Raw genomic sequence first — 11,605 nt, forward strand, 5'->3', positions numbered from 1 at the left:
TAGCCAAAGTAGGTTATATCTTATGGACGAGTTAAGTTAATTTAAAAAAAAAATTATATTTGCATGATTCTTTGATAAATATATATTTTTACGGTATAAAAGATAAATTTTTTATTCTCTTATTTCTTATTAATTAGTTTAATACCAAAAATAAAAATGCACACAAAATGTACACAAAAAGTGATACATAATATTTTGTTCGCACAATAATGTAACATTCATGATTGTCGGAATGGCTGAATCCACATCAACAGAAGACTACCTACCAAAATATTCATGTCTGAGAACGATAACAGAATTGTATTTATTTCCATAAAGATCTATACTAATTTTCTCATACATACATTGACAAAAGTGGTGGTTTGCTTGTTGGGCCACACTTTATCCTGCAACATGACAACCCAACTGAAATTACAACAAATTTCTTCTTTCTTTTAATAATCACAACATATGATCAATGGGGCATGTATTCTTAACATTAACATAATTTCAAAAAGGATGAAAAAGAAAAAGAAGAGAGGCCAAGAGGGTGAAGAAAATCATTATGCACAAATCAGAAGTGTATCTATTTTCCAACAGAAAAAGCATTGTCAGTGCAGGATTTTGGTATCCTTCTGCTGCCTTTTGAATGTTGAAAAGGATCATCTAGGACCAGATAGTTCATCTGCTTGGATGTGAGAAGTAGAGTCTACTATCCAATTTGCATTGGGGTGATGGATGTGGTTGAAATCTTGACGGAACATCTCCTCTTTCTGCCACTGCTCCCATTTTTCGGCCAAACCGTCGCCTTCTAGCATTCTAACCACCTCGGACATCTTCGGTCTTTCCATAGGGGAGCCTTGTGTGCATAGCAACGCTACTTGGATTAACTGCTCTACCTCCTCATCGATATAATTGCCCTGCAGATCCGCGTCAACCAGTGTTTCCAACTTCTTGTCTTTAAGAAGCCCTTTAACCTGCACCCACAAAACAATGCCAGTTGCCAAAAATGGTTACTCATTCATGCTAACATTACACATGGCCTATGCAATTCAGAACACTGCAGCCAGGAACTTGAGGTTACAGAATCATGGATAGAAAGCAACAAAATAAAATATTCGGCATCAGTAATCATGTCAAGAGATCATAGATAATACAGTTAGCAAAATTGTTCAACTCCTTGGGATGACATGTTTTGAAAAATCTGAATACTTACCCAATCAAGCAACATGACATCATCATCATTGGCAAGTCGAGCCAGATCGAAAGCCCTCTGCCCGGTTATTAGTTCAAGAAGCATCACACCGTATCCAAAAACATCAGTCTTCTCTGACGACTTCCCAGTTGAGAGGTACTCTGGTGCTATATGCCCAATTGTACCACGTACAGCAGTGGTAACATGAGTATCTTTGTAATCCATAAGTTTCGCTAAGCCAAAATCTCCAACAACTGCTTCAAATTCTTCATCCAATAATATATTTGCAGCTTTGACATCACGATGAATAATCTTAGGGTCACAATGGTCGTGCAAATAAGCAAGCCCCCTAGCAGCTCCCAATGCAATACGCTTGCGTATTGGCCAGTCAAGTGGCGGTTGAGATTCATTACGTTCTACAATAAGACAAGCAATATCAATCAACAAGTATCTAACATAAAACAGTTTGAATACCAGCCGTAAGAATTGATTTGCATTTGAACTGTATAAAATTTTCTGTATATCTACGCGTGTTATGTTCTAGAATAGATAACATCTAAAAATACATAAATGTCATTTCTTCAATACTAAATAAAAAAGAAATCCATGATTTGACTATAACATTTCTACCATAAACAGCATACAAGAGAAGTTATATATAATGACATAGGAAGAAAAGTAATTTATGAATAAAAGCAGTTTGCATTGTTGATTCAATAATTACCTCGTAAACATGATGCCACACTTCCGTTAACCATGAAAGGATACACAAGCAACCGTTCAGTAGGTGTCATGCAAAAACCACGGAGCCGAAGCAAATTGCGATGCACGGCCATGCTGATCATTTCCACCTCTGTTTGAAATTGCAGCTCCCCACCCTGTGTGCGCTCCTCTTTCAGCCTTTTTACTGCTACAAGACTACCATCAGCTAAACGCCCTTTATATACCTTCCCAAATCCACCTCTACCAAGAATATGTTTGTTACTAAAGTTATCTGTTGCAACTTGCAGCTCACGCAGCGAAAACCTTTTAAGCTGGCCTAGGTGAACTTCAGGATCCTCCTCAGCTGTCATTGAAAGACAGATAAGATGTCAGAAAATCAGTGGCAACTATAATGCACAGCATTTATCATTATGTATACCATCTTTTGTGTATTCAACTAACCAGGGACATCAAAGAAATGATCCTGAGGCTTCCTTCTTCGCCAATATGCAAGTGCGATAGCAGGGGCTGCAAACAACAAAGCAGCACCTGCAGCAACTCCTCCAGCAATAGCTCCAGTAGCACTGTTACCTGCAAAAAGAATTAACGGATTGAGTAATAAGTCATGAGTCTATATAAAGAAATTGAATTTAATTTAATGGGATAAGAATCCCAAGGTTCTACATAATTATATTTTGACTTATACGACTTAACCATTAGGCACATTAACCTGTGGAGGCAATACATTTAAGCATGAGACATATACACTTGTCCTAAAGGAGCTATCCTTAATGTCTTCAGAGACTAGTGTTCATCATTTCATCCTTTTCGATAATTAAAAAATATACACGGGGAAAAACAGTAGCCTGCCACTTATCAAAAGTTACTTTTCTTCTTGTCCTTCAGGGGTAACAGGGTGAACATAATGTTGGAATGCAAGGTAAAGACCGGAGACAGCTTCTAAAGGAAACAAAAGTAAAGTATGCACAACATGAAAAAGTTGTTTCACAAAGTACTAAAATTATGAACATAGAATTTTATCAATTCAACTGTTGAATTAAATTTTCCTACTAGCATTAAATATAACAAACGACTTCATACCATGTTACAAAGTTTCTTTTACTTTTATTTCATAAAATACTATTAAGAAAAGATTTGAAGCTTCGTTATCCTTTTTCCCTTTTTTTTTTTTTTGATAATATAACTAATGGGGACTCATTTACTTCAAGAGTATACGAGTACATCTTCACACATTTACATTTTTGAATAACTTTTAACAGACATTTAACATTTTGGATGAGCTGCTATTAACATGTTATTGATCTAGTTGGCCTGAAGGAGATGTGGCCCCTAGCCCCCAGTCTCATTATTTTCCAAACCAAAATTGGGTCTGGCTTCAAGTTAAGGTAGTTATAGTTATAAACTTGTAATTTGTTCTAGCGTCTAGCTCAACAGACTGTGACATCAATGGGAACTAGAGTTACGTTACAAACAAACATATTTAGGTCAAGTTATCTTCAACAATTCAAAATCATCAACAATAGAAGAACAAAAAACCTGAAGAAGGTGCTGATGGAGGAGATAATGGTGCAGAAGGAGCATTCTTTGGTTGTATCAAGTCAGGATTATTTTGATAACTGTAATTGGAATCCACCAACTATCAACAGTGAGGTCACCTCTTAACAATAGTCATAGATATAAATAAAACTATTGGCACCAACCTGATCGGAGTAAACAATGAAAATGAACCATTGACTGGCACAGTTCCTTTTAGGTGGTTGTTTGAGAGATCACTGCATTCCACAACAATCATGGTGTTGCGCTCTCAAAAATATAGTAAACGATTATAAATAAAAATACATGTCTATATTAACTCAGTGGGAAATGAAAATATAGGAGTCACACTCACAGAACTTGCAGTGAAGTGATCCCGGTCAAAGACATGGGAATGCCTCCTGACAAGGTGTTATTGTTGAGACGCCTGTTTCAGAGGGCAGGAAGAATTAATTTGCAGGTAATAAGATTTGATACTTTAATAAAAAACATTATCAGCAAAAAGGTGCAACAATGATTACTAAATAGTAAGTTGTGCAAGTTTCATGCAGGAAAGAGTTAAAAATAGAATAAGCCTATCACTAATATACTACTTATATTGAAACATGAAAAAAAAGAGAGAGTAAAAGATAGAGAGCATGGATGCATCACAGTTCACCGAAGTTACTTAACAAATATAACTATATGATTAAGCATGAGTGTGGACCTTTGACCATATTTAATTAGTGCTTCATTTATTCATTTTTACAACCACTGAGCACTATCATTAATTACCATATATTTCATGCAATTCAACACACACTCATTATTGAGTCAAATAGAAGTACTAGCAACAATAAAAATATGAAAGATACTTTTCCTATAGGTATATGCTCATTTATACCACAGCCTTTATTGGAAATGAAATAGCATGTCGCAGACAATGTACTCTACAACTATATTGCATGGGAAATCAAACAATAAATTGGATGCTGAAAAGGTAAAGGGAGAAACCAAATTGAAATCAAGTCAAATATATTTTGCATATAAATATGAGAATAAGGAAAGTATTTCATACAGGAAGCGTAGATTACTAAGCTTGCCCAATGTAGCTGGTATTGGACCAGTTAGCACATTCAAGTAAAGATCCAAGCTCACCAAGTTTGTCAAATTTCCAAGCTCGTCTGGGATTTTTCCAGTTATATTATTACTATAAAGCTCCCTGTAATTGAAACCCCCCGAATATAAACTCAAAAGATTTTGATAATGAAATAATCTGATCACAAAGAGTATATGGATAGCAACTTACAGGTACTGTAAATTTGGTAGATTACCAAGGTTTGGAACCAATGTACCCGATAGATCTGCATTTCCAAGATCACTGACCAGAAAGGGATTAATAATCACTATACAGACAACCAATCATAAATAAACAGGAAATTTTAAATGTTACATATCAACTTACACACGGGTCACACTATTATCACTATTGCATGTAACATGAAACCATGTGCATGGATTGACAAGGGTGGCATCCCAGCTTTGAAGAACATTGTTAGGATCTTGTAAGTTGCTCTTCAATGCATTTAGGGCATCACCTGTGTTAGATAGAAGCAATATTCAGGTGCAAAGATATTCATTATTATGTTGTATGGTCTCCACATTTATGGTGCAATGCGAAATATTGTCAGATTCAGGAATCACAAACATGAATCCCAACTTCAATGAGTCAACCCTAGTAACCTCCATCTCACAATTAACTAACTCACAAAAAAAGATTAAACTTTAAAGCAAACGGAAAGCCACTTCTTTTTCTCCAAGGACAAAAGCATTTCCACAAGCCACTCTGAGATAAAGAAGCCTCCCATACTATTAGAATCACCAATTATAGTGATATCCTGTACTAAAGATTGAACATTCCCTACTCAACAATCAACAAATAAGTGAATAACCCAAACTAATGACACAGATACAAGGGTATCATCAAACTAAGAAAAACCATAAAGCCATTCAATTCTATCAACTCATATATTACAACTGGGGAAGCATTAAGTAGAAACTTAACAAAAGCTACTCCAAGTGTATTATTAAGTTCTCCAGTTCTAACACATGACCCAGCTACAATAAAGCCGAAAGGGAATCAAGTAGATCAAAAAGAAAGAACAAAAGGAACAAGTAGCTTAATTGGGGTAAAATTTCCCCATCCTGATCATTTAAGGCACCTGCTTAATGGGAACAAACATTTATGGGAACAATTAAAACACAATAGAGAGCAAGGACAAAAGGGAACCACCCACCTTCTGCATTGCCAGAGACCTTAAGCACCAAATCAAGCACCAAAATTGCACAAACAAGAAAAGAACCCTTGCAAGTTGAAGTCACCATCTCCACGTTTCCCATACTAATCTTCACCTACACCTTCATAATAATCAAGTCATAAAACCAATTGATTCACTAATTCACAGACCCCTCTATGTCCTATTCGATCTACATGATACCCTTCAAGCTCAGCAGCATCTTGACCTCGTTGACCAACCGAAAACAAAAAGGAACCACTTTGGACTTGGAAGATGAGGCAGAATCGAAGTCTGGGTAGTTGCAAGTTGCGTTCTTTTTTATGTCTGAGGTCTTAGTTGGGAATCTGGAGGTGAAATCTGAGATGGGTGTGGGGAGTTTCAGCTGAAAAATGCAGGGAACAGGGTCGACGGAAGAAGGGTGAAGGAGAGGAACAGAGTCAATGAATGCTGCATCCTGTGTTAGAATTTTCGACCTTCTAATAATAGTAGTTGTTAATGTTATTCACTTTTATTATTACTATTATTATTTAAATGAATTATGGAGTGTGATTAGAATTTAATTGAGAGAGAGAAAAAGAAGAGTGAGGGGTTATTGGAACAGTAACAAGTAAAGCAAGTTGGGTCAAAGACGCACGCTTGCACGCCTGTGACTGTCCCCACCACACCCCTTCATATCTCAACAATCAACAAAACTTGTTTTTGTTTAATTCAAAGTTTCAAGCTTCACAATTTCAAAAATTAATACTCTTCTTTAAACGGATTTAAGATTCGCAACGGATTAGCTTTTAACTTGTCAGATGTCGTAAAAAATAAAAAAAAATTATAAAAAATAAAAAAATAAAATTTAATATTTTTATATTTTATTTAATAAAAAATTAAAATAAATTATATAATTTATTTTAATTTTTTATTTAAAAAATTTGAAAATAATATAATTATAAAAAATTAAAAAAATAATAAAAAATAAAATAAAATATATTAATTTAATATTTTTTAATATAATATTATTATTTATATTTTATCTATCAAATATAATTTTATATTTTTATATTTCTATTTTAATATCCCATGTCTGTAAATAAAGGCATCCTTTATTGCCTTAAAATTTTGGTCAACTAATGGGGATTCCGTTTTTCAAGCTTGTCTGCACTTTGAATAAATTTATTGAGTATAGAACAATAAAGTGTTCTCTTTTATATTGTTGTGACTTGTGAGGGTTCTTTTAATTTGTTAGTGACTCAGTTATAATTTGGTAGATGTCTTGTAGTTATACGTGAAAGAAGTGTATCAATTGTTTATTATTTATATAAGAGAAGTTATTTTCTCAATTTAGGATATAGTAACCAAAGAAAGATACTATCATGTATTGCTGAGGTATCAGTGTTTTTGTCTTAACAAATAAACTCCCATTGATAGTTCTAATATCAAAATCCTCGTTAATTATTAACCCAAGACAATGAAATTTTTAGGGGAAAAGTCATGCTTTAGGATACGGATTGTGATGATGATAGATATGGTCATATGGCGTTTTAGTTAATTAATAATTACAGATTTTATAGGATAGTTATAATTAATATGCATATAATTCATAATGAATATAATTATCATCGTGACTTAATTTCTTTGACAATTCCCCCCTGATGAAAACCTTAACTCATGATTTTTATACTAATAAAAATGAAGGTGCTTACATTAATTTATGAGTGTTCCTAAGTTCCATCAGAAAAGTAAATAATATTAAGTGTCCAAGTTGTCACGTGACTAGCAAAATTTCTCATATTTGAATAGTTTTGTTAACAGATTATTTAAAAGCAAATTTCCCTTAAAGCATTATTATATATGAATTTATAATGGATCCCGAATTGCCAACTTATTATTATTATCATTATTATTATTATTGATAGTCTAACGTATTTGGTAGTCGCTTTAAACTATTTCAATATTTTTATTAGGTCTTTACAATTCAAAAAGTTACAATTACTAAATAGTAAATACTAATATAAAAATACTTAGAACATACATGCATGTAATCAGGTCAAAATTGAAATTAATAGAAAAATGTACAATTTTTTTAGACACTACATCATCCAAATGAATTTAAAAGAAAATAGGGATGGCCTTAGTCAAATATTTGACTATAGAAAACAGGAACAATGTGTCGCCACATGATTATTTGGGGTAATATATATAATATCGGAAGATGTGGCACCAAATTGCACTTCAAAATTAATGCAAGTAAACCATTAGTTAGATAAGAGCATAATGTTGTAGTACAACTCGGTGATGTTTTAACGGTTTATTAAAGTGACCAAGTCATGCCAATGACATTTGCAACACTCATTAGGGTTAATATACTATGTCTATAACTACAACACTCACCCCAACCACTCCAATTACTCTCTGTTCGTAATAATAAGAGATAAGTATTATTTTAACCCATAACATTTAGAATTAGAATTAAAACTGTTCTTCATGTAATTTTTTATTTAGAATCGTCTCAGACGTTTTATTTCGTATTAAAATAATTATTTTTAATAAAAAAATTATAAATTTTTTTTTAAAAAAAGAAAAAAACACGAGAGGGAAAAAAAGAAAAGGAGAAAGGACGCGAGGAGGGGGAGGAAAAGAGAAAAGGGAAAAGGAAGAGAGAGAAGGGGAAAGGGGGAGGGGGAACGGCATCGGCGAAACTTGGAGCCGTCGTCGTCGTCACTGTCGGGAATCAGAGCTCACGAGGGAGAGAGGAGACGCAAGCTAGGGAGAGAGCTAGCTGCCGCTGCTACCGACCTCGCCGCTGCACCTCCCCGTTTCTGCTTTTGCTTCTACTTCTTGCTTCGGCTTCTATTTCTTGCTTCGGCCTCTGTTTTCTGCTTCTTCTTGCTTCGACTTCTGCTTTCTGCTTCTGCTTTTGCTTCTTGCTTCGGCCTTTGCTTTTTGCTACTTCTTGCTTCGGCCTCTGCTTTTTGCTTTTTGCTTCTGCTTCTTCTATTTCTGTGTTTGCTTCTGCTTCTGTACTTTTTGCTTCTAATTCTGATTTTGATTTGTTATCTTCTGATTTCATTGTTGTTATGTGCTGATTTTACTGTTGAATTTGAATAATGTGTTCTTGTTGGTGTTCTTGAATCTGATTATTAGTATTGGTAGGAGTAAGGGAGGTGGTGGTGGTGGTAAGGGTACTGGTGGTGGTGGAGGGTATTTTTGTCCATGAAAAGTTAAAAGGACGATTTTAATATGAAATAAAACGTTTGAGACAATTCCAAATAAAAAATTACGTGAGGGACGATTTTGATTCTGACCTAAACGTTAGGGAGCAAAACAATACTTACTCCTAATAATAATTTACATGAATTTAAACAAAAGATAAATTATTTCTTGTGATATATTTATTTATTATTGGATAAAATGAGTTAGTTTAGGGTTAAGTACGATTTTGGTCCCTTAAGTATAAGTTGAAAATTTTTTTCGTCTCAAACGTTTTTTTCCATACAAAATCGTCATTTTTACTTAAATCTTAAAATTTTAGACCAAATTACTCATAATAAAAAATTATAAAAAAAGAGTATTTTTGCTTCTGCAAAGGAGAAAGGGAAAAAGAAAAGGGAAGAAGAAAAGAAGAAGAAGAAGTTGTCCACGATCCATCTTTAACTCTACTTCTGCCGCTACCTCTGTATGATTTTGGTCTTTAAAATAAGGATAATTTTAAAACCAAGTTAAACTTTATAGACGATTTTATATACAAAAAATATTGAAAACAAAAAAAAGTTGTGACTTATATCTTAAGGACCAAAATCATATTTAACCCATTAATTTATTATAATTAATATTAATTCTTAATTTAACCTGAGTTATGATAATTGAAATTAAACTTTAAGTGACTTTACACTGTTCATAATAACAAAGAATAACAAATTTTAGCAATTACTTTTCATCATAATTATAAAATAGAATTCTCTAATGATTCTTATAAGTTACAAAAAAAAAGTTATCTTGATTAATTAATTAGGTTATCATAATTTAAATTAAATTAAAAGTTATATAAACTATGATAAATCAACATATTTTATCTAATGATAATTAGACATGTTATAAGAAATAACTTATTATTTATAAAGAAGATTGAGTAGAATTTACCTAATTAATATAATACATTAATACTGATCAAGAAATTTTTGAACCCAGTATTTTGGGTCATGCTTCAATTTCAGTCTACAGATATAAAATCTTGCATGCTTTATTAGATTGGGCCGTTCGCCAATGTATACTATCGTTTCAGCCCATTTTGTACTAGTCTAATATACCACCATAAGTTGGGCTTTTTAAATGAAAATGTAGTTTATTATACCAAAAACAAATAATCATATTCATACCACAGTGTGTTGCGTAAGCATAATTAAAATTAATTTACGTTTATTACCAAAAAAAAATAATTTACGTTTATAATCAAAATAAGAACCAAGTCACCAAAATAATCAAAATAAGAACCAAATTAAAAGAATATATATAGTCTTGCATGCCTGACTTTTGTATTGGTAAAAATTTTAATTATTTTGGTATATATATATATACATACATAATATGTGATGACCTATATTTTTTTTTTGGTTTCCCACGGTATCCCCCAACCCGACAGGTCAAGGACTAATCCGTCGCGGTACTGAGCTCCATTTAAGGGTTTGCCGCTGGCCAATGGGTTGCTGCATGCACAAGGCGGGATTCGAACCCCCGACACTTGCTTAAGCGGACTAGTGAGCTAACCACTAGACCAACCCAACTTGGTTTGTGATGACCTATATATATGTGCTAATTTGCTTAAAGATATGTTAAATCAACCATAGGCTATGATTACACAATTGCTACGTAATTATCTTTTTTGTTACTCTTTTACTTTCAAAAAAGCTATTAAATATATTTTTTTAATACAAAGCACTTTAATAAGCATCGAACATTTATCAGTAAGATCCTAAAAATAAAAATACTACTAAAAGGTTCTATATAAAATCCATGGTCAAGGATGTCCATCAGGAGTCAAGGGAGATTTTCGGAAACTTATAGTTTGTTAATAAACAGTTAACAGAGATTTTTTTTAAAAAAAAATTAGATACTTTATTCCTTTCAGCAAAAAAGAATACAACCGTCCATGTGACTAGTAGAGACAAAAAAAAGAAAGAGAGTAGACTCTCTAAGGCTCAGACACATAGAGCATTAACTTAATAGTTACAATAAAGAGAGAGAAGATAGAAGAATAACCCACTCAGATTTGGGGTTCATTGGCAGTTACTGAAACCCAGTTAATCATCCTTCTCGCGAGGCCATCCACTTCTTGGGGAGTCTTGGCACCTTGCCCAAAGACGTGGTCGTTGTGAGACCGCCATATACACCAGCAGTAAATCCCCAATGATACTAGGTTCTGCTCTTCAGTTGGGTTAAAAATTAAGTGTTTCTTCTTCGCCTCCCAACACTTGAAGAACAGATTTTCCTCTTCGCCAGCAGTAATACCACAGTAAGGGCTCATATTCCACACTTCTTTAGCTTTCTCACAAGAGAATAGGCAATGTATGATGATTTCTGTGGGTGCATGACACCGCGGATAGGTAGCCAGTCTCGAGGGGATCCTTCGATGAAGCAGCTCCATAGTCGGAAGCCTTTCATGCTGAGCACGCCAGAGGAAAAGGAGGATTTTTGGTGGAGCTTTAGTTTTTCAGAGATCACGCCAAATCCCTTGTCTTTGCTAGAGGTGTGGATGAAGCTCAGGTGGTTCGTGGTTGAAGGTAAAAGCTACTCTATAACAAGAAGAGACTTCATATTTACCTTATTTGTGGAACAACTAGGTAAGTTTATCCCTCTGTTTCCCAATTTTTAGTGTTAAAATTTGCTGGGTGATGGCTGGTGAAAAAATTGAGGC

General features: G+C 33.8%; 2 protein-coding genes across 2 annotated transcripts; both read right to left on the minus strand.

Moving 5' to 3' along the window:
- Nucleotides 1-281: 281 nt before the first annotated feature.
- LOC112782688 (BRASSINOSTEROID INSENSITIVE 1-associated receptor kinase 1) lies at nucleotides 282-6,546 on the minus strand. Its single transcript, XM_025825193.3, has 11 exons — nucleotides 5,707-6,546; nucleotides 4,875-5,007; nucleotides 4,719-4,790; nucleotides 4,488-4,631; nucleotides 3,786-3,857; nucleotides 3,598-3,669; nucleotides 3,434-3,513; nucleotides 2,339-2,467; nucleotides 1,899-2,240; nucleotides 1,196-1,590; nucleotides 282-956 (listed from the first exon to the last, which is right to left on the minus strand). The coding sequence occupies exons 1-11, from the start codon at nucleotides 5,807-5,809 to the stop codon at nucleotides 642-644; spliced, it is 1,857 nt and encodes a 618-aa protein (XP_025680978.1). The 5' UTR covers nucleotides 5,810-6,546; the 3' UTR covers nucleotides 282-641.
- A 4,408-nt stretch (nucleotides 6,547-10,954) lies between these two features.
- Nucleotides 10,955-11,335, minus strand: LOC140182941 (uncharacterized). Its single transcript, XM_072230919.1, has one exon. It carries the CDS (start codon nucleotides 11,333-11,335, stop codon nucleotides 10,955-10,957), a length of 381 nt encoding a protein of 126 aa, XP_072087020.1.
- Nucleotides 11,336-11,605: the final 270 nt, after the last annotated feature.

Source organism: Arachis hypogaea, chromosome 20, assembly GCF_003086295.3.
Source record: "Arachis hypogaea cultivar Tifrunner chromosome 20, arahy.Tifrunner.gnm2.J5K5, whole genome shotgun sequence".
In the NCBI taxonomy this organism is placed as follows: Eukaryota; Viridiplantae; Streptophyta; class Magnoliopsida; order Fabales; family Fabaceae; genus Arachis; species Arachis hypogaea.

Coding starts and splice junctions, on each gene's coding strand:
- LOC112782688 (XM_025825193.3), bottom strand. CDS start 5,809: ATGGGAAACGTGGAGATGGTGACTTCAACTTGCAAGGGTTCTTTTCTT. Junction 4,632..4,718: donor CTACCAAATTTACAGTACCT/GTAAGTTGCTAT, acceptor TTTCAATTACAG/GGAGCTTTATAGTAATAATA. Junction 3,514..3,597: donor TCATTGTTTACTCCGATCAG/GTTGGTGCCAAT, acceptor TTCCAATTACAG/TTATCAAAATAATCCTGACT.
- LOC140182941 (XM_072230919.1), bottom strand. CDS start 11,335: ATGGAGCTGCTTCATCGAAGGATCCCCTCGAGACTGGCTACCTATCCG.